At 57.4% G+C, this 22185-nt stretch overlaps 1 protein-coding gene across 1 annotated transcript in view; it reads right to left on the bottom strand.

Moving 5' to 3' along the window:
- Positions 1-1549: 1549 nt before the first annotated feature.
- KIF21B (kinesin family member 21B) overlaps positions 1550-22185 on the bottom strand; it is a gene marked incomplete at its 5' end in the record, with an annotated part of 23750 nt that continues 3114 nt past the window's right edge. Inside the window, 32 exons of the mRNA XM_010288668.1 lie at positions 1550-1604; positions 2897-3096; positions 3588-3758; positions 4511-4628; positions 5156-5320; positions 6205-6385; positions 6688-6824; positions 8658-8696; positions 9380-9493; positions 9651-9725; positions 10215-10420; positions 10916-10977; positions 11309-11356; positions 11640-11805; positions 11943-12044; positions 12837-13031; positions 13130-13277; positions 13647-13876; positions 14324-14392; positions 14843-14950; positions 15127-15326; positions 16001-16192; positions 16506-16623; positions 17121-17202; positions 17502-17726; positions 18218-18281; positions 18396-18585; positions 18977-19172; positions 19776-19891; positions 20384-20551; positions 20931-21065; positions 21305-21454. Coding sequence (XP_010286970.1) covers positions 1550-1604; positions 2897-3096; positions 3588-3758; positions 4511-4628; positions 5156-5320; positions 6205-6385; positions 6688-6824; positions 8658-8696; positions 9380-9493; positions 9651-9725; positions 10215-10420; positions 10916-10977; positions 11309-11356; positions 11640-11805; positions 11943-12044; positions 12837-13031; positions 13130-13277; positions 13647-13876; positions 14324-14392; positions 14843-14950; positions 15127-15326; positions 16001-16192; positions 16506-16623; positions 17121-17202; positions 17502-17726; positions 18218-18281; positions 18396-18585; positions 18977-19172; positions 19776-19891; positions 20384-20551; positions 20931-21065; positions 21305-21454 — 4425 coding nt within the window. The remainder of the gene's footprint in view (positions 1605-2896; positions 3097-3587; positions 3759-4510; positions 4629-5155; positions 5321-6204; positions 6386-6687; positions 6825-8657; positions 8697-9379; positions 9494-9650; positions 9726-10214; positions 10421-10915; positions 10978-11308; positions 11357-11639; positions 11806-11942; positions 12045-12836; positions 13032-13129; positions 13278-13646; positions 13877-14323; positions 14393-14842; positions 14951-15126; positions 15327-16000; positions 16193-16505; positions 16624-17120; positions 17203-17501; positions 17727-18217; positions 18282-18395; positions 18586-18976; positions 19173-19775; positions 19892-20383; positions 20552-20930; positions 21066-21304; positions 21455-22185) is intronic.

Here is a 22185-nt window from a genome sequence, read left to right as displayed (position 1 = left end):
TGAGTTCAAATGCTGCTTCTTCTGTGACAGAGGGGAAGTGAGAGCATGTGAGGCAAGGGCACCACTCCCCAGGGTCTCCTCAGCCATCCTCTGAGAAGTCTTGTCTGGCCCAGGGCAGGATGGAGCAGGGAATGGTCCAACGAGCCACAGGAGAGATAAGAGGAAAGCTCCAGTGTGAGACCAGGCTCCCTTGCACAGGAGAGAGGGAGGAGGGCCCCTGATGAAGCTGCGCCATTGGGTACACAGTCCTGGATGAAGCCCCCAGCCTTTCATAGTGGTTGGATTGTGCAAGATCATCCAATTCAGGATAGTCCTTCAAGTATGGGGAATCAGGGGACTTGTGCGAGACCAGTGTGTGCAATCCCTTCCTCACCCTGCTCCTGGCATAGCCGACTCCATCCTGGCCCAAACTCTGGCTGTTCCGTGCCTTGCTGGGCCCCCTCCAGCTCTTGGATCTATGGGGGGCCAACTGGTCAAACCTGAGCTAACCCCATCCCTGGTAGAGGGCTGAGAGCAGAGCCTGGGGGAACAATTTACAGTCTCCAGCTCCCAGTGATGGCAAAACAAGATGGGCCATAGTGGTGGGGATGGCAAATCCAGCCCTGGCTTCTTTGTCCTGTTACCTCCGTTCTTGCTTCACTTCTCCATCTCAAGGGGGTTAACATGTTGCAGGAACCTACCACAAAACTCCTGCTGAGGGCCAAGGTGTCAAAAGCAGGGCTAAGCAGCCTTCTCCTTCCCCACTGCAGAACAGGGTGGGCACATGGAAAAGAGCCTAAGAGCTATGGGACAGGCTGAGTTTATGACTGGGGTTTGGAGAATGTCAAAGAGGAACTGCAGCAGGTTTATCTGGAAGTTGCCTGATTGAGATCCAGGCTTGCCGTACCTCCATGGCTGGGACATGGCAAAGGAGCTCAGAGGTACACACCTCCAATCACTGGGAACAGGTAGACAGAGGATGGGGAAATGACAGGACTACCTGGATATCCTTCTGCAGACCTCTCACAGCAGAAAGGCTGTCCCACAGGTGACATCTCCAAGGCAGCAGCACCTCTATGCTGTGGTCCTGGCCAGCAGACACCAAATGTCCTCGTGGCGATGGAGTAGAGAAAGACTCCTGCAGGAACCAGCCCCAGCACCAACAAGGACAGAAGCAGCACATCACCATGGAGGCCACATGAGCCAACGGTGGCAGGAGGGAATTGGGTGTCTCTTAGAAGGAGTCAAAGAGCTCTGACCACTAGGAGTCCCAGCAGGCGTTGCAGCAGGGTGGATGAGAAGGGAGACTAAATATTTTGGGGTCACTGGAAACCATCAAGAAACCTCAGCAGGAGGGAAGATAGAGCTGAGAGTGCCCTATGGAGCTGCCTCCTCACAGGAGCTGGCAGTGCTCAAAGTACCAGGCAGGACACTGTCCACCACATTGGGTCAGGCACAAAGAAATCCCTATTCCTGGGCTGAGCTCCTGTAGATGACGAGGTCTTGATAGTGAGGGAGAGGTACCCTGGCTTTCACCCTCCTGTCATGTCTTCCAGTCTTTTTGCAGTTCCTAGTTCGAACCCGCAGGTAACCTCCTCCCGCTCCAGAGCTTCACTGTCAAGTCGCTGAGAAACAAAGGTGAAAGGGGTGGCGTGACCCAGGGGTTCCTGCAGGAGCCCCACAGACATGCTGCAGAGAGGCACTGCAAGGAGAAACGCTCCCCACCCCCAGCCCATGGCAGCATGCAGCCCACAAGACTTCCAGGCCCTTTTCTCTTGGCAGGAGGTTGCCCAATATGTTTTGGGGAGCAGGCAGGCCCAATGGGGCTCAGCCTCCAGCTCACCCCACTGGCAGCAGTTGGGGCCAAAGGGAAATGGTGACCTCCAAGGCTGATCCCAACAACATGACTCCTGCACCCCTTGAATGAGCTCTAACTAGGTCAAAGCAGTCACACCGCAGGGAGCTGCTGTGCTTGATCTCCCCAGGGCATGGTCTGCTTTGGGGGTGGCTGCTGGCTCCCACCCCACCATCCATGCAAGGGTGTGGACAGGCCATGGCTTCCATGGAGCTGCCACAGTAGATGTGGGCACTCATCAAGGAAAAAAAAAGCAAACCAAAACAACGCAAGGGTATGGCTGAGACAAAGGACAAGTCACTTCTAGCAAAGATTAATCAAGTGGGGAAAAACGCAAAATAGTTTCATACCGTGAAGCAGCAGCTCAGACCAGAGAGAAAGCAAGAAAAACAGAGAGAGAGAGGAGCAAAAGCAAGCAACAGAGAGAAAGGCAGAGGGAGAAAGAGATGGAAAGAAAGAGAAAAGGAAAGAAAAGACAGAATAAAAGTGCATGAGCAAGAGAGTCAGAAAGAGCAGGAGGGTCAAGGCAGACTAGTAGCACGGCCCTTTATGGCAAGGACGCGTCGTGGAAGGCAAGGGGTGAGCCCAGGCACGTAATTCCATAACTTTACCCGGCAGTCACTGTGGCACAGATGGGACATGGGGAGGAGGAGAGACAGAGAGAGACAGAGAAAAAGGAAGGGAGAAAAGGGACATGGTCGAAAAAGAGGATATCAGTCTTGCTGCCAAAGAGCTCCCCAAGAGCAGCAGAGGATGCCCAGCCCCGGGGGAGAGGGGTCCCTGCATGGGGGATAACCTGGGGCATCACCGGAGCGTGGGCAGGAGACGGACGGGGGAATAGCTCTTGGCACTGCAGTGGGCAGGCCGTGTCATGGGGAAAGCTAAGGTCAGCAAGATGAGATGAAGGAGTGGAGGAACTAGAAAGCTACGAGACTCTCCCCTTCCCTCCCTCCCTGCTACCAGTCCACTCAGCACAAACCCACCCAGGCCTGGGGATGACAGTTCAACCCAGGGGTCTCCCACCTCCCAGGGGCTCTGGAGAGCAGAAAGCCCACGGCTCACCTGGAGGCAGTGAAGACGTGCTTTGAGTTGGTGCAGATGGCATTGATCGGGCTGTCGTGCCCTTTGATCTCCCCAACCGAGGTGAAGGTGTCCACGTTCCAGACTTTGATCATGCCTCCTCGGCAGGCACTCAACACCATGGGGCGGCCAGGGATGAAGGCCAGGGCACAGACCCAGTCTTTGTGGGCATTGGGGATTTGCTGTAGGTACAAGTACAGAACAGAGATCATGACCAACCTCATCAGCAGCACCAGCAGCAGCCTCATGCACCCAACCTGGGAGGCTCAGATCCTCACTGTCACTGGGCCTGATCTGGGTCATTGGGCTAGTGATGCAACGTTAGGAGGCCAAGGGGATGGATTCAAAAGTCAGTGCTTGGTTTGTCCCCTGGGCAGGAGGCAACAATCCTGTCTTCAGAGAGGAACACAACATCTGGCACTGCAATTGATGCTGCAGCCTGTGTGCCATAGGGAGCTGGCAGCCCTGAGTGCCCTACAGCACAGACTGGGGTATAGAGCCACCTCGCACACGCACTGCCAGATTCCCAGGAATGGGAGTGCCCTCCCTGGTTAGCTCAGTGCAGGACACTGGCACCAGCTCCCTGAACAAAGGTCCCCCCAGGCGTCCAAGCAGGAGCACTCCTCTGCCCCACGTTACCCAGAGGACCTGTGCTGTATGCTCCCCTCCAGACCTGGATAAGTTCCTGCTGCTCCAAATCCCACTTCTTTATGCCGTTGTCCCTGGAGCCGCTGAAGAGGATGTCTCCCTGGATAGCCAAGCACTCAATGCCATCATAGTGAGGTGGCTCAAAGTTGTGAGTGGGGCCAATATTGCCCATCGTGCCCTCCGCAATCTCAAAGACCTGGGGAAAAAAAAAAACAACAGTGGGTGAGAGACCCCAGATGGCACTGGAAACAGAGGTGACCCTCTCCTGGAGAACTTGGCCATCATCCTCTGTTTTATAGGCTCAGGGCAACAAGGGTGATGCTGGAAAGAGGAGTGGGCATTGGCCAGAGGAGGCTTTTTTGGGGCTGATGTCTCACCAGGGGTCCTGTCACCATCAGGGGAGGTCTGCCACCAGAGACAGCCCCCATTCTGCTGCATTTTACTCATGGTGAGCTTTCACATATCTCCATGAGACAAGCTAACAGCTTGCAGCTGTCAGAAGAGTGGGATCCTGCCTCCCTCACCATCTCACCATCCCTCTTCCCTCCCCTGGTGCCAGCGCCAATTCAACCTGCTAAAAATCAGCAAAAACCTAAAAGGGAGGGGCAAGCTCTTGCTGTGCTGGAGCTGTGAAGGAGCAGGCACAAAGCATCTGTATCAGGGAGGAAAATGGAGCAGAACAGGAAGAGCTGCTGATCTGGGTCAGCCATAACATGGAAATACCAGCTACAGAGCCTGCGGGATGAGCGAGATGCAAATCCATCTCCAAAGGTGCATTTCTATTGTGGTCCAGCCAAAAGACAAGATTTGAGGTGAGGAGATACTCAAAAACCTCAGAGGTAGAAACAGAAATCCGGGCTCAGATTTCAGGAGAAGAGACCTTAGGGGTTGCCAACATCTGTGCTTTCCTATCAGACACAGGGCTCTGCTCTCCAAGGAGGAGAGTACCTTGACGTAGTGATCTTTGGAGCCTGTGACCACCAGGTCATGGTTGCTCGCCGTCTGGTTTACTGTGAGACACATCACAGGCCCGATGTGGCCACTCAGCTTCCCGATGGGCTGCAACCTGAGTTCAATAACATGGGTCAGCCAGCCCCTTCCCAGATGCCAAAGCTCCCCCAAGAGGCTCTCCCAGGCAGAGCCCCTCACAGCCCTGGAGCCCCCTAGTTGTTCCCTTTGGGGGACTGTGAGCAGGGACACTCCTCTTCCTAGTGATGCCAGGGGAGGAAGGCAGCCTCAAGGCATGCCAACATCTGGCTACAGAACCTAGGCTCCAGCAAAGGGTCAGTAGCCCAGTGCGCACCTGGCAAGGGCAAAACCAGGAGCATACTGCTGCTCATCCCACATGTCTTTCCCCTTCTCCTAAGCCCTGCCCAGACCATGGACAAACTCCCCACCCCAAGTAGCTCCACCACTGCTCAACACCCCTTGGGTCCCATAGGAAAGGGTCCTGAAAGTCCTTATTCCAGGCAACTTCCATTGCTAAAAAGGCTTTCACTTTCCCCAAGAGGAGTCATTTCAGGCCCCTCTGAGCAGACAGTGTCCACTCGGCATCCACAAGCTGTCCTGCCCACCCCAGCACTACCGCCTCACCTGCTCAGCTCCCAGATGCGGACAGAGTTACCAGTGGCAGCATAAAGCGTGGTGCCAGTGGGGTTGAGAGCAATCTGGTTGATTTGGTGCTCCCCCTGCACACTGGTGACAGTGCGGGTGGTGGTCCCAGCACACGCATCCCCAGAGATCACCTGTCCAGAAGATCTAAGGGAGAGAGAGGTAAAGGGGAGGGAGATGAGCAGAGAGCAGAGCCACCAGTACCCCACTGAGGAACTGCATGGCGCTGTTGGCTCCAGGCTGGCACAGGTGGGTCTCACATTAGGGAAAAGCCCTAGAGTATCACCGTCTCTCTGGCCACCATGGGATCAACAAGATCTCTGTCCCCAAGGCCAGTGCCCTGCTTGCAGAGGGAGCCAAGGGTGTTGGGTGTGTGCAGGACATGGAGCATCCTGCCCTGGTTTCCATTTGAAGGCTGCTCTTCTGTCCTCCCATTCCTCTTTGCCTCCTGCAGGAAGAGCTGGCTAGTGCTGGCAGTCCACACAGGGAGGCAGGGTATTTGTCCTCTACATCAGAGGAGAAGCACCTTCAGGCCCAGGTAAATGAGCTGAGGCTAGATGGAGAAAGGAGCTCTATGCTGGAGCGAGCTGGTAACCCTGGCCTGCCCTTCTCCCCTAACATTTGAGCCCTGCTCCAGACTGGCAGACCACAGATACAGCCTGTCCCATGCTCCTCAAACTCCTCATAAAGATCTGAGTTTCCCACTGAAGAGCCTGTGATTTACTCAGCCACGATGCTGTTAGGGGCTGTGCCTCCTCTACAGAGCTGCTGGCTCTACTGGCCACCCCCAGAAGTAGCTGCAAATGTCTTCAAAGCTCTTCACCCTGAGCTTCACTGCAGGAGGTCACCACGTGTCCCTTCACCCCAAGATCTCTCCCAACCTCCTTGTTCCCTAAAGATGCAGCACTGCGAACTGGCACTAAAGCAGCTGGCACTTGACCCTTTCCCCAGCCCCAGTAGGTCCTGGGACTGGCTTCTGCAAAGCCAGAGATGCCCAGGGTCCCCCACAGCTGCTCCCGCCTGCCACGTACGTGAGGGTGCGGATGCACCGGGCCGAGTCCCGGATGTCCCACACTTTGATGTACGACGTGGACACAGTGAACACCAGCCCCGTGTGGCTGCAGTACTTGATGGAAACCACGTTGTTTGGGTGACCCTTGAGGGAAGCAATTTCTTGGCCCGTCACCAGGTTCCACATTTTGCAGCTCCGGTCTGCGGGAGGAGGAATGTGCCCAAGAGTATCAGGCTGGGGGGTCTCCCTCCAAGGGCATGGTGGCTCAGGAGCAATACCCCTTCTGAGCATTGTCTCCCCCCACCCACAGGGCCAGAGGAAAGGAGCCAGCCAGCCCCAGCAATGGGACAGTGCAGGGCAAGCCTCAGTGCTGAGGACAGGAAAGAGGCCCAGGAGGAACCGTCCACATGGTGCCCAGCACTTCGTGTATTCCCCCACACCAGCCTGCTCCCATAGCATTTGCAGGCCAGCAATCCCCACATCCTCTCTGTCCATCACGCACCTTTGGACCCAGTGAAAAGCAGCTCGTCGGTGGCATCCAGGCAGAGCACAGGCTTGGTGTGTCCTTCTGCCACAGAGACACACTGCAGCGGGGCTGTCCGGGCATTCTTGGTGCCACCCACTGGGTTAATGATGCCCCTTGCGTGGGAAAGAGAAAAAGCATGGTGAGGAGTGTGTGGAAAGGCACCGCACTACACAGTCCCAGGGGCATGGAAGAGCAAGAGCCGCCTCACCCCCAAGCATCTTCCACCGCCTCGCAGTACGATGGGCCCCTTGGGCTGAAGCTGGCATGTCTGGGAAAAGCTCTTCATGGAAACCCCAGGAATCTCCTCAGGAGCAGTCCCTGCTTACTGCCTTTGGCCCAGCAAAACAGACTGGGAAAGGGGGGGGCTGCACAGTGGCCTCTGCTCTTCTATTGAACCTCTGCCGCCTGGCTAGCACAGACCCACGAGACCCATCTCATCGGTCAGCAGGTCAGTTTGTGACAAACCACATCTTCTCCAGCCTGAAGCTCTGCTGTGTAAGTGTTTCAGGGTACCAATATCCAGCACCCCACTTCCTTGGAGGCTGTCAGCCTGTGGCTGGTGGCATTTGGAGACAGGGCCCCACTCCTTTACATAAGACCACAGGGGTGACAAAGGACAACACTGGCATTTGCACCCAGCGTCCCTGTAGCAATGGCTGTGGAAGCTCTGCAGCCACCACTGACTCTGGGCAGGATAGGACCTGTCCCTGACAAACCTTCCTCCAAGGGACACCTGCTGCCTGTCCCTCTAGACACAGCATCTGCCAGTCCCCTCCACTTTAGCAGTACTGAGGGTGCTGAAGACCAACAGCCCTACCCTTCCAGACCCTAGTGTGCATGGCCACCAGCAGGCCTTCCCAGCTAGCATCCCAAAGCACAGCCTCCCCATGGCTGTGGGGCCCTGAGTTGTGCTAGTCTCTTCTTATAGGCAGGGAAACTGAGGCACAGGGCTGGAGAAGGACAGGCCTGAGGCCATGTAAGACTTGCATTAGTCATGAGGACAAAAACAGGCTCATTAATTTGGGTTTGGAAATCACATGCATGTGATCCTTATTTCCTCGGTTAGCAGCTGCATTTACAAACTCAAATTATACAGCCCTCCCCTGACCCCTAGTGTTTCTACCAGTCTCGAGGTGACACTGAATCTAAATGGAAATTCCAGCTCCCCAGGGTGAGATGTTATCGATGGACTTTGCATTGCTGCATGATGGCAAACTGCCCAAGGTGACACAGCATAGACACATCTGGTACCACCTGCCCAGTGACTATGAGAACTTAGGGCATGGGCAATGTGAGGGGACACCTGGGTGCTAGAGGGCTGATGTTCCTAATGGATGGAGAGAAAGCCAGCCCTCAGCTTGGGAAAATTCTCTAGGCAGGAGGGTGCTGTGGGACAAGCCCAGGAGCACCTTAGTCCCAAGGCTGAGCTCTGCACCACAGTCTGACTTGGTTCCTCTGGGAAAGAGATCTACCCACCCACAACCCAGCACCAGGGAAGCACAACCAGGTGTGGGGAGCATCTGGAGATATCTGTCTGGAAGATGCTTGCAAGAAGGACACACTGGGAGCACCCAGGGTTGCTTGCCCCCTTCCCCAGCATCACACCATCCTGCTGGAGAGCTGGGGGACCAGGATGGGACATGGTGGCATCATGCTGATGAGAGCCCAGAACATGCTGCCACCCCAAACCAGCCAGTGCCCACAAGTGAGCTCAGTGCCATGTTTCCAAGGGCTGAACAGAGCAGGAGCTTTTCGAAATTTGCAACCGAGGGGACAGTGTCAGACACTGGAGGTGGCATGCCAGGAGGGGACAGCACACACAAGCTGGGAGTTGGGGGAGAGCAGTAAGGTGGAGCATGCAGGGTCAAGGGAGAGCAGACTCATAAGACAGAGAGGAGGAGGAGCAGCAGAGGAAGAAGGGATAATAAATAGAAAGTTGTCTATACCTCAGCACCTCCGAGACAGAGGAATCGCTGTCATCAGACCTAGGGGCAGAAAATTAGCAGGATTATGGGAGAGAAAACCCCGACTAGAAGAGGCAGAAAAGGAGCTGGAGATGGAGAATTGTTATTGCATCCAAGCCAGTGCAGGACAGAGAGAAGAAGGGGAGAGAGGGAGAAAGAGAAGCACACATGGAGAACCAGGGAGAGGGCAGAGCAGCAGGAGGGCATGTGAGGACCAGGCAGCAGGTCTCCATCAGGGAACGTCAGCACTGCTAGCAATGCTCCAAGATGAGGGCAGCTGCCCGACCTGTTGCTGCAGGAGGCTGGAGCAGCATTTGTGGGTTGGTGCCAGTTCTCAGCTTCCTGCGAGCCCCCTCCCGCCTCACCCCATCATGCTCCATAGCCTTTACCAGTGGCCCAAGTCTGGCACCGCCATGTCTCCAAGCAGAACTTAGCCAGAGGCCAGGACTGCAAGCTCCTGCAAGCGGCCAGAGGTCTCAGAGGAGACACACAGCAGGCAGGACAGGGCAAGGGTCCAGCATGGCCCTTGCAGAGCATCCGCTCCCTCATGGAGAGGAGTAGGGAGTGAAAGTGGTGGCAGGAAGCTGGCTGGAGCCGACCCAAGTCCTGTGCTCCTACACCCCACCATGGGACCTGGTACGTGCCATTTGCTGTTACGGTGTGGGTCCCTCTCCCTCAGACCCTCCCACCCCACCAGGACTTACTTATCCAAGGCAGACCCCTGGCTCTGGTTGCTTGTGAGACGAGAGAAGACATTGCGGTCATTGCGTGGACGGGTGGGTGGGGATGAGGGAGGCGTAAAGCCAACGTCTGGAGGCCTGAGCCAGGAAGGATTAGAGGGACACATGACTTGGGAATTGCTCACCTGGCAGCTGCCTGGCACAAGAGCTGGCCCTGCCAGCATCTCTCCCCAATTGTCTGGGCCACCCAGCCTCTTCCTGCCCATGTTGCCATTTCTCCAGCTCCCAAGCTCACCTGGCAGGTTGCCCACGGTCATAGGATTTCCTCCTTGTCAGAGGTGAAGTGTCCGAGCCACGAGATTGCCTGGGACTAAAGCAAGTGAAACAGAGCACAGTGGGTGCCTGCCCCACCCTGCTGGGATCCCTCCATGCTGAACACCCATGTCCTTCCCCATCAAAGCACAGGAGAAGTTGGGCTGCCCTGAAGTCACAATCACAAGATGAGAGGATGCCTCGAGTCATCCTGTGAGAGCGTTGGAGGCTTCTGGCAACCCAAGAAGCCTCCAAGGCGGCTGATAACCCAGGGCAGTGAGTCAGGGACCCTCACATGCCCCTCTTCTTTCCCTCCTCCTGGAGTACCCTTCTCTGCATCTGCAGAGGATGCCAACATACTCCTAGACACTCTCCAAGTCCCACTGGAGAAATCCACCACTGCTTGCTGTAGACAAGCCTGGATAGATGCAGGATTGGGATCACCCTCACTGCTCTGCAACTCCACAACTAGGGCACAACTTCCCACCTGCTGGCCCATGCCTCCATGAGCCTCCCAATGCCCAGAGACCCATCATCCCATGCTCACAAGGTGCTTCCTCGCGTGGGCAGGCTGATGGTGCGTGACACCTTCTCCTTGTAATAGGGGTCTCGGATGGAGAAGCTGATCCCATCCTCTTTGATCTCCATGAGGGATGCCAAGGACTTGGTGATGTTCTTGGTGGAGACATCCAGCGTGGGTCCTAGACACTCAGCCGACACTGCCTTCATCTGCCCTGAGAGCTTGGGCTCTCCCTAGAGTAGGGCAGAGGGCTCAGGCACAGGCAGCCAGAAAGCTGTGGGGTGGAGCAGCTCATGCTTTCTGCACACAGGAGGCTGAGCTCCCCCTGCATTGTGCTGGGATGCCCATCACAGTGATGGCTCTCCATACTCTAAGCAAATGTGACAGCCTGTGCAGAACAACGGGTGCTTTCCTCCACCTTTGCCCACAATGGATGCAGCACTGCACAGGGACCTCCTTGGTGCCTGCTCAAATCTGGAGGGTATTGGCTGACGTGGTGGATGTTTCCCAAGTCTCTGGTGCTTCAGAGGACCATAGGACCAGGAGGCCTGGGTTGCCCCTTGCCTAGAGCTGACCCCACCCAGAGACCAGCCATACTGCCTTATGCCAAGCCTGGCTCTGCAGGGGTAAGACTGCAGAGCAGAGGCCTGGAGCACTGCTGAGCAACATGCCCCCTCCACCCCCACTCCCATTCCCTGTGATGGGGCCACAAAGAAAGGCCAACTAACCTTGAACTTGAAGTCATCCTGGCTTGCTGAGCCCTTCATGGTGAAAGACTGGGAGATGCTGCATGGAGAAGGGAGCAAAGATGGATCTTTCAGTGATAAACTCCTTTCAGAGAGCTGGCTGCCACCAGCCCACCAGACTCCTTGGATCACTCCCTGCTCCCCAGCACCCCTTCTCCAAGGGATGACCTAGTCTTCACTCCCTGATAGTGTCTAAGAGATATCTCTGTTCCCCTTTCCAAGGGCTGGGCACCACAGGAAAGCTTAGGTGGGGCTTTGTCCGTCCATGTCCATCTGCAAGGTCCCATGGGTGGCACCAGAGATCCTACCCACCCCTAGCCTCCCCAGCCAGCACCAGCTCAGGCAGGACTGGGGCCACTTCCCTCCCATCTGAAGCCAGGCTGAACTCTGAGCCCTCCTCATCTGTGCTGGTGTAGCCATTCTCTGTGCAGGAGGAAGACAGCACATCAGCAGTGCAGAGGGGACCCATCTGAACTGCATGGCAGAGGGGACAGCCCGGGCAGTTGAGGGGGGGGACCTGGTCCTCGTCCCTGTTGTGTGGTGGCCAGAGCACACATCTCCACCCAGCATTGCCCTCAGGGCAGCCCTGGGTACTCTGGCCCCAGCCGTGGAACCTCCTCGTGTTTCTTGGGAGGCCAGCATGGGTGGGCACCTTGCCCCACAGGCAGCATGCCTGGCCTGAGGATGAGCTAGTCCCACGTCCCACCTTGCTGGACATTGTGGATCAGGGCCTGCAGTTCAGGGTGCAACTCAGCCTTCTCCCGCAGAGCGTCCAGGATAGCGTGGTTCTGTGAGGAGCCGGTCACATCCGTCTGCCGCAGGCGCCCCTCCAGCAGGCGGATCTGGGCCTCTTTCTGTGCCACCTGCAGCCCCTGGGGAAGGACAGCCACGCTGGGCCTCAGGCAAGTGTCTCGGATCCCCACCACCAGGTCCGCACCCTGGCACTCTGCTCCCCTCCCCAGCTGCAAGAAATCCCGTCATGCATCCGGGTCCCAGCCTGGCCCCACACCTTGTCGATGGAGGCCTTCAGGAAGTTGTCCAGCAGGAGCCGGGCTTCGGCCAGGGAGCAGGAGCTAATCACCACCGAGGTGTCCGTGGAGTCCAGCTCCTCCTGAAACGTGGAAGGACAGGCATTGGATGCAGCGAGGGAGCTTTGCTGCTGGGCGTGGGGTGGGCAGAATGGGCACCACGGCCAGCACAGCACCTCCACCACCCTGCCAGCACTGCCTAGTCCCAACACTCGCTCTCCTCAGTCTGTCCAAGTGGCTACTGGGCACGGAGATGGCCAACACAACCTGAAGGGCTTCTGTATTGCTATTGGAATCCTGGTGCCAACACATTAGACACTAATCTGAAGACACCAGCCTTACACAAATCCACAGCAGATCAGGTCACTGGCCCAAAAGCTAATGTGAATTAACAACAGTCCCTTCTTCTCTGCCAATCTAGGTGACAGCCAGGGACAGCACACAGCCTCCAGCCAAGTGTGCAGCCACTAGAGGGGAGCTGGGAGCAGCACAGCATCTCTGCAGCGTGCTCAATGTCAAAACCAGACGGAAAACCTTCAGGGTTTCTGCTGGAAAAAAAGCCAGTCCTCTCTGGAATGTTTCCAGCACATGAAACTCCCACGGGGACAAGGGACCGCCATCCCATAGGGCAGGAGAGGGGCTGCAGCTTCCCTATGTCCCAGGGTGGTGGGGCATGGGGCACCAGCAGCCTGTGTATGGATGTGCAAGGACCTGGCAGCACTCCCCTCCACAATTAACCACCTAAGGAGAAGTGACTGTGTGGGTGCATGTCCACTGAGTGTGAGACACAGCTCAGAGGTGGACTCCAGGACGTCCAGTCCATGCCCCAGGACACCCTCATCTCCCAAGGATGTGGGCTGAGTCCAGCCACTCACCTTGGTCTCCTCGATCTGCATGATGGTGGCCTGGCAATCAGAAATACCGTCGTTGATGTAGTCGATGTTGGCTCCCAGCACCTCGATCTCCTCGTTCAGCTCCTGCAGCCCCTTCTGCTCCTTGGGGCTCTCTGCCTGCAGTTTTGCCCTCTTGCCCAGCAATGCTTCCTGCAGCAGTGCCAGCTCCTCGCGTTTCTAGGGAAAAAGAGAGGGGGATTGGCACTGTCAAACATGGCTGTCCCCCTGCCCCACACCCACCACCCAGCCCTCTCTGTCCCCAGTGTCACTGTCACCTTGATGAGCCGCTCCATGTCAGCCTCCAGGTTGACAATGGTCATCCTCTGCATGACAATGTCGAAGATGCGCCGCTCCAGCGACTGCCACTTGAGGCGGGCAGCTTTGCTGAAGGTTTGGCTTGCCCCCTTCTTGGGGAACTTCTTCCTACAGCCAGAGGGGAGAAGAGACACCTGGGCCATCAGGCACACCATGCCTGGAAAGCTACACTTGCCCCAAAAGGATGCCTGGGCTCTGGCTGGCCAGAAGCAGAGAAGGAGTCTGCATTGTTTCTGGATTGCCCAAATTTCCATCTTCCCTTAGCAAAGAGAGGGACAAGAGATGAGCCCAGCAGGGTTTGCGCCATGGCATTTAATGCTCGTGGAAGGCCAGCACTGGACTCAAGCCCAGGTGACAGTCAGTCACACACTGCCAACACAGCCTGTCACTGGGTCAGTGGTTCAAGCTCCCCCATCAGCCAAAAGTCAGACATGGGAGTCCTGGGATGCCTCATCACCCACCCATCCCTGCCCTGACCTGGCTGGCCGAGCCCCGTTCACGGAGGACGAGGGTTCTCCCAGGAAGTTGTTGATTTTCCTGTTCCACTGGCGCACGATGCTGGAGACGGAGCGAGCGCTGGACTCGGGCTCAGAGGAGGTGGTGCTGGCTGAGACCTCCGCACCCGAGTCCAGCATAGTCAGCTTCTGGCTCGTCCTGCCCGCAACCCGGTCTGACATGGGCTTGGCGAGACGGCGCAACGCTGAGACCTGCCCAAAGGAGGGGTGGAGGAGAGGGTGTCAGATTGGCAACCTCAGCCCAAACCCCCAGGTTTCGAGGGGATCGAGGACGATCCCTGACCCCAGGGCTGTCACCTGGGGGTGACAGCCCCTCAGCTGTCACCCCCAGGTCCCCATGAGACGACGAGCGGCCGCTCTGGAGACCCAAAGCCTTAGGGCTATTTGTGCCCCATGGGTTTCCCCCTTCTCCATTGTAGCCCATACCCTGCTGCCAGACTCAGCTGCCCCAGGAGATGGGCAATTCCTCTGCTGGTTGCGACCATCTCCCACCTGGTTAATGAGCCATAAAAATCCTTCCACCCTTTTGGGAAACACGCTCCCAGAGCTGGCACTATCTGGAGGACAGGGTGTCTCTGAGCCAAGTGCTGGGGCCAGGACCTCCATGGAGGCTGGGGGCTGCCACCCCCCACCCCTCACCTCCTGGGTTTTCCTCCGCAGCACTATTTCCTGCTGCCGCTTCTGAGACTCCAGAGCCCGGATCTGAAACTGCATGAGAGAGAAAGAGAGACACCTGGGGTCCTGCCCAGACACCCAGCGACGTTTACAGTCCCAGGGCTCCCACCACCAAAGCCTGGAGCAGTTACTTTGGCATGAACAGTCTCCCTCCCGATTTTAACAGCGAGCAGGTTTCCAGCCTCGAGGCTGGCCCTGATGGCACATTGCGCCCCGAGCATGGCCAGGAACTCACAGCATCTCCCACAACCACACTGGGAGCGGCAGGAAGCCCTTGGGAGCCACTCAGCCAGCTGTGCTCTGCTGGGGCTGCACAACCCCTGGCAAGGCCATACGTGGGGTGCAGCAGGGCCCTGAGCTTCACCAACTGATATTTATCAGCACCTCGGAGTGCCAGAGCAGGAAAAACATCCACCCCCAACCAGCCCAGCTCCTGCTCTGCACATGGACATCCAGTGGCACATGGGCAGGCTGGGCTCTCACCTCCTGCCGGCGCTGCTCCTTCTTGAGCTGTGCGATCTCCCGATTCCTCTTTGTCTCTGCCAACCGCCTCCGCTGCTGCTCCTCCCGCATCTGCTTCATCAGCGCAACCTGGAATGGGGAGGTACTGCCTGCCGGTGCTGGTACCCCACTGTCCCAGGGCACCCACCCACTAGACAGACAGACAGATATCCTGTGCTTGCCACCAGGAGTGGAAAACATTGTTTCTGAGGAGGGGGCCAGACTTGATCAAGGGATGCCATCCCTGCCCTGGCACGTCCCGGTACCTTTGCCTTCTTCATCTCAGCCACCTCTGCCTGGAGCTTCCTCAGCTCCCGCTCATAGCGGGACTGGTTCTTGAGCAGGCGAGCATGCTCCTTCTGGGCTGCCTGGAGTTTCTGCAGGTCCCGGTTCATCTCTTTCAGACGCTTCTCATAGTCTGCTTTGATCTTGTTGGCTTTCTCCTCCGTGTAGCACTCCATGGTGCCTGGGGGAGCAAGGAGAAGGCTTGCAATGGCCATGCACCCAGGGCTCCTCCTGCACACACACACCCTGCCTGGAGGCACTGGGCACTGCTCCCTCTCCGTCCCACCAAACCCCTCCTTCACATCCTCTGCTCTGGCCCCATCACCAGCTGGGGTCTGTCTAGGGGCACCCACTGGAAGAGAAGGTTCAGGCTCAGCACAGGGCGGGTACAGTGGGTTACAGGACAGTCGCTGGGCTGAGAGGAGCTGCAGACCTAGACCTACAGTCATGCGCTTCAGTGATCCTGTGCCCTGCTGAGCCTGGAGATCAGCTGCACCACTAGGTCTTTGGGGTGTTCATGTGCCCCTCAGCACTTTGGTTTCCCCAAGTGTTCCCACATCTCATGAAGTGGTGTTCAAGGCTAGAAAAGGCTTTGCCTTGCGATCGTTTCCAGCCACCTCTCCAGCACCTGCGGGGTCAGGAGCTCTTCATGTGACTAGACCTGCTCCCACAGCAAGACAAGCAGGGTCTTGGGGGTCCCAGGGGCTCAAGCAGAGGCAGTGGGATGGCAAAGCTCTACGAGAGCCAACGTTGCATGCAGAGGGTGGATGTTTTGGCTCTGAGTCAGCTGGGCGGGAGCTGGGACTGGGGCCCAATGCTGCAGGGATGGGATCTCACAAGCAAGGCGGTTCTCACTGAGGTTCTGCAGGACTCGATCTCGCTCCAGCTGTGTATCCCGAATCTTGTTCTGCAGCAGGATCAGCTTCTCCTCGTACTGGTGCTTGAGGGTCTGCAGGCGCCGCTGGCTGTTCTCCAGCTCATCAATCAGCTTCTGCTTGATCTCTATCTCGCAAGTCAGATCTGCCAGGTCAGCCTGGAAATTCACAGCTGGAGGCCGGTGGGGCTCAGTCAGGCTGGGAGCAATGGGTGAGCATCGCTCCCACAGCCCCACTGAGCCACAGCACAGGGAGAGGGCAGCTGTTCCCAATGGGAAGCCACATTGCTGGGGAGCGGCAGCACCCCAAAGAGCACTGGGAGACTCCTTGCAACAACCCTGGTGCTTTTCGAAGCTCCCTCCAAGAGGAAGTGTGGCCGGGGCATCCCAGTGGACTCTCCCTTCCCGGGACCAGAGCTCACTGCCAGGAGACACCAGCAAATGCACCCCCATGCCCTGGACTGCATGCATGGCTCTGCACTTTACCCTTCTCCTCTGCATCCGAGTCCGAGTCCACCAGGCTCTCTTCACTGCCTGAGTCCTCATCTTCATCCTCACGTCCATCCTCTTCCTCACAGCCACTCTCATCCTGTTCCTCCTCCTCCTAAGGGACAAGTGCCTAACCTCAGCTTGCAGCATGGCCTTGCCCTTCTCTCTGCAACTCTTCTGTCCTCCAAACCTGAGCTCACCACACAGTGACGGGCTGCAGCCCCCACAATGGGACTCAGCCTTCCACACAGGATGCCCAGGGGCTGCAGCACCATTTCTGGACCCCCAGCGTACACTGTTGAGAGGAGCAGCTCTGTGCCCCATCCATCCTTGCACCCACCCCCTCGCAGCTGAGTAGCACTGCATCACCCAACTCCCCTTCACCTACACTTATTGAAACTAAGCCCAAAAAGATGTGGGCTCCTTGCTCCACAGCAAGGCTGGCTGGGGAGCATCCAGCTCCCCCATACTCCAGCATGGAGTCCTCGGGTCCACGGCCCCTCCAGCTTGCTTGCAGGGCCAAGACTGAGCTTGGTCCCTCTCCCACATAGGGCAATGACAATGCTCCACACCCAAACATCCCCCCTTGCTATGAGCACAAAGCCCACTCACCTCTTCCACCTCATTCTCATCTGTTTCCTCCCCATTGTCCTGCTGCAGTTTCTGCCGTTTCTTAAATGCTTCCTTCTCCGGGCTGGGGGAGAGCAGAGGGTTGCTGGTGAGTCCCAGCGTGGGGGGTCAGGTCCTGCTGGGGGCCCCCTCACCTCCTGCTTTTGGACATTTTTGGCAAATACAGCCTCCAGAATCATGTGGTAAGTGAAAAGGAGACCAAGGACAAGGCAGTGCTGGGAGGGGAACCCAGGCGTCTGGGCTCTGTCTTGATGCTCTGGCGTTAGCACGGATGGAGAAAGCAGGATACCCGACCCCACAAGGACAGACAGGGACCAACACACAGCCTCCCCCTTCCCAACATCGCACAGCAGCTGCCTTCACCTTTTCCTCCGCTGCCTCCTCTCTTTCTTTTTCAAGCGCTCCAGGTCCTGCTTGGCCCGTTGGAGGACATCAGAGGCCTCTGCCTCCACCGGAGCAGCAGGGCTGCACAAGCCAGCCAAGCCAGATGCTGGGGACGAGCCAATGGAGTAGGGAGGTCGAGCAGAGACACGCGAAAGGCTGCGACGCAGAGACTCGTTCATGGACTCGCTCTCCAGGAGCTTTGTCCTAGGGAGTGGAGATGGGATGTGGTCAAAGAGAGGACATCTCACTGTCCCCAGAGGAGGGGATCTTGCCTGGTTTTAGGATGGTGTGAGCCAGGGACAGAGTTGCCACAAAGCCATTCCCATTCATGTTGGGTCAGAAGGTCATGATCCTGCAAGACAGGGTCCTAGGATTGCACAAGAGACTGTGAAGGACCCAGCTTTGGGGGGCCAGCAGTCCCTGGGAGACATCAGGCACTCCTGCCAGGATCTCCCCCTCCATCAATGGCCACACAAAGGTTGACAATGGCCAAAGCACTGCCCAGCACCAAGGCTGGGGCTCCTGCAGCCCCAGTGTAGCAGCAGTGTAGTCAGATGCTACTCCATCAGGGCTTACGACTCACCCCACTGATGCTGGAGGCACGGAGCTGTGAGACACACTTGGGCTCAGACCCCACCAGGGCACCCACTGGCCCAGGGACCCAAGTGACTCAGCAGCCCCTGTGGCCGGCTCACCTCAGCTCTTCAATCTCCCGGATGTAGTTCTGGATGAGGGCACCAATGGCTTCATTACCATCACCTGAAGGAGCAGAAGCACAGGTAGATCAGGGCAAGACATAGGCTATACCTCAGCACCCATCCCAGCTATGCTGGCTGGGCTGACCTATCATGCCACACACTAGCCCAGCCTCACCTGCCTTGGACAGCATCAGATTGGCCTCCTGGCTCATGAGGTGGGTGACCCTGCTGTTGATAGCATCAATGGCCTCCTGCATGGCCTTCACCCGCATGCGCAACGCGCTGTTCTCCTTCTGCAGCATGGCATTCTCACGGAAAAGGTCGCTGTAGCCCTCTGAGCCATCCTCCCCAATGACCCGCTTGCCCTGTGCGGACAGGAGGGCAGTCCCTGAGTGCAGGGCAAGCTGGGACATGGGGGCCCATCACTGCATCCCTGGGGGCAGCCCCAGACACCAAAGCAGAGGCAGGGATGAGGAGGCAGTCTGAGCTCAACAAGCAGAGGGTAAGGGATGCTTCAAGGCTTCTCTCTGCCTTAGCATCCCCAAGAGACTGACCCAACGTCCTGCCTGTGGCAGGGCAGGAGCTGAGCCCTGGTTTCTTAAGCCTCCTGACCTCTCCTAGCAAATACCCCTATCAATAGGGGCAGTGCATGCTAGGCAGGAGGGTCTTTCCCAATAAAACTGCCCCAGTTCAAACATGAGGAGGCTTTCTGCTCCTGCCTCCATCCCACCCCTGCAGGCTCACTCAGCCACTCACTGCCTTGTACTCCATCAGCTCCATCTGCAGGCGGGCGATCTCGGCCCGCAGGGCACTGATCTGCTGACTTGTCTTGTCCTGGTTCACCACCACCTTGTTCTTGATGTTGCGAGCCCGGTTGGCATACTTGAGTGTGTTCAGGGTCTCCATGAAGTCCCGGTCAGATGGGCTCACACAGGCGATCATGATGGTTTGGCTTGGGGAGGTGAAGGGCAGGGTGAAAGGACAGTTTCCCCCACCCTGTGCCAACTTGGCACCTGGAAACCTGGGACCCAGCACATGCCACATGACCCTAGATACCCATCCTAGGTCCTTCTGTGTTTTATAACCAAGGTATAAACTGGGTTCCGTCCCTCCCAGAGCCAGGGCACCAGCAAGACCCCACCCCATTACACAGTGCTGTGCAAAGCCAACCTCCACCAGCGAGCCCAGGATTGCTGGGGAAGAATGGGCTCTTCAGAGAAGCACCCCCAAAGCAGGCAGGGAATTCAATCCATCCCATGCTGGGCAACACCACCTGCCAAATCCCAGATCTGCAAGGGCTCCGGAGTGTTTTGCCCCAGCTAATTCTGCCAAAGCTGGCTAATTGCATGTGGGACTCATGAGAAACCAAGGTCTTTACATCTGCAAAGTCATGCGCTGCCTGCCAGGAGGCATCTCCTTCCCACCAGGCAACCCATGAGGCATCTGAGTCCTGAAATAGCTCCTACATTTCTCCATAGACCCTCAGACCTATTTGCAGGGGGACAGCCCCTGCAGTCCTCTCGCGAGGCTCAGCCCTGGCCTGGAACCCCTTTACCTGTTGCCCCCAAGAGAATCCTGCAGCAGGCGGGTGAGCTTGGAGTCGCGGTAGGGCACGTGCACAACTTTCTTGCTCTGGTCTCCGAGGGCACTGATGACGTTCCCCAAGGCCAGCTACCAACACAAATGAAAGGCCCCCCCGAATTCAGTCCCTGCTGAGAATGTAGCTGTCATGTAGCCAGCATGTCAGGCCTGGGGCATGTGCTGCAGCACCGGTTTGGGGTGCAAGAGGTGGAGGCACGGGGCTTCCCTTGCCAGTCTCAGCATTCGCCCCCCTTCCCTAGGCTGTGCCTGTCTCCCACGTGCACTGACAGTTTTTTTTAAGCTCAAGTTATCAGACCTCAGCCTTTTGGCGACTTGCACCCTTGTGCCCAGCTGCACCCCTCCCCAGAGGCCTGCCCTCAGCAGCAGAGCTGTGCCCTCACCACTGGCATTTTGGATTGTGCATATTCCTGCCTACAGGGCCAGGTAGCATAAACCCTAGCAGAGACAGCAGCAACCCCAACAGCCCAGAGCAGCTCCAAGCAGGACTCAAAGGTGTCCCAGGCTCCCCCAGGCAGGCCCTGCCTCCCCCCTCCCCTTGCGTGCCAGTACCCAGGGCCATACCAGCCCACAGTTGATGGAGATGCCTTCCTTCGCTCTCTCGCCAGTAGCACCCGTTCGCTTCAGCCTCTCTGAGCCAGCCAGGTCTACGAAGTGAAACTTGGCCGTGAGCGTCTCATACTCGGTGGTAGGCTGGGTTCTGTCTAGGAGGCTGGTCACCTCCACGTTCACCTGTGGCCAGGCACACATGGAGAGGGTCACCACCACAGACCCAGAGTGGGCAGGAGCTCCCTTGGACACACTCAGATGTCAGCAAAAGCCTGAGCATTCACCCTCTGCATCCAGCCCCTCAAGGATGGGGGAGAGGATCCCAGCAGCAGCTTGCTCTGGGCCATCCCTTGGGCCAGACCATCCCTGGCTTGGATGGGGCTGCTCCAGGGCAGACCTCAGCTCCCATTAAATGCTATGGCTGGAAAGAAGAGAGACAAAGCCCTGCCTCTCTTTGCAAGACTTCAAACCCTCTCCCCTTTCCAAGGGACCCACACACATGTTGATACATCTGGTATCAGATCCAGAAACAGCCCAGCCATGAGGCAGAAGCATATCTCACCAGCTCTGGGCGGGTGCATACTCTCATCTGGCACAGGTGAATGGTGAAGATGGCATGGGACCGGGAGCTCTGCACGTTCATCTGGGTGCTGGCAGTGGTGCGGGAAAGAGCCCCCTGTTTTAGGCACTGGATGAGCTACAACGACATGGGGCAGGGAAGAACAAAACCTTGAAGCACCCTTCTAAGGAGTCACGACAGCACCCTGCCACAGCCCAGCAGGCACACCGACTTCTCCCTGCATCACCCCTGGGCTGCTCTGTTACATCCCGGGTGAGATCCCTGCCTCACCTGGATGTCCCCATGCCACACATCCCTCTGGCCAGTGGGCATCCAGCTGCCATCCCTTCTCCATGTCTGCCCCATCCTGCACCCACCTCATCTTGCGAGCTGATGAGGCGCGACGTGACCCCTGTGGTGTAGATGTTCCCACTGGCATCCTCATGGATTTTGATGTTGGATTTGCGGTGGCGTCCATCAGGGTCGCGGGCACTGTCAAACAGGTCTAGGATCTCCTCATTGTAGAGCTGAGCAAGGAGGAAGTGGGTGCGGGGTGAGTAGTAGTAAGCAGGAAGCTGCTAGAGCATCCTGCTGCTGCAGTCCTGAGAGCCAGGAGGACAAGACACACAGCTGGGGGTGCGTGTATGTTCACACACATGGGGTGTGCTTAGGCAAGGCTGACCAGGAGACCTGATGTGCACGCAAGTGTAAGAGAGGACACACAAGCATGTGCATGCAGGTAGGAGATGATGCACAGGCAAGATCTGACCTGCATGCATGGTACCCAGCTAGGACAGGATGCCCAGAAGGAATGGTGCCTGTGTGCACACATGTGCGTACGTACATGTGCGTGTCTGCCCCGCAAAACTTTGAGCTGCAGTCTGGGTTGATTCTAGCTGCCCAATCCTGTCCTGTCCCTGGCCCATAGAAGCAGCTGTGCGGGAACCAGGACACTTTCAAAGCCTCGTCCTCAGAGCCTGAGTGGATACCCATGAGCTACACACCCGCCTGCCTTCCCTGCTCACCCAGAGAGCCCCTGGCCACATAAGCCAGTGGAGCCCCTCTCCCACAACAGCTCCCTGAGGTCACCTCTGCCAGGTGAGAAGGGGACAAGAGGGACCGGGGAACGCTGGACAAGGAGGGGTCCCTGAGGACCCAGAGCTGACAGACAATGCCCACATCCATATGTTGACCCTGCAGCATCGTCTCTCACCCTGGGGCGGAGGGACACCCCTGCCCGTCTGTCCCTCCGCCGGCC

This window comes from Phaethon lepturus, unplaced genomic scaffold, assembly GCF_000687285.1.
Source record: "Phaethon lepturus isolate BGI_N335 unplaced genomic scaffold, ASM68728v1 scaffold22640, whole genome shotgun sequence".
Taxonomy (NCBI): Eukaryota; Metazoa; Chordata; class Aves; order Phaethontiformes; family Phaethontidae; genus Phaethon; species Phaethon lepturus.
The sequence above is the reverse complement of the archived record's forward strand: the minus strand, read 5'-3'. Positions and strand labels throughout refer to the sequence as shown.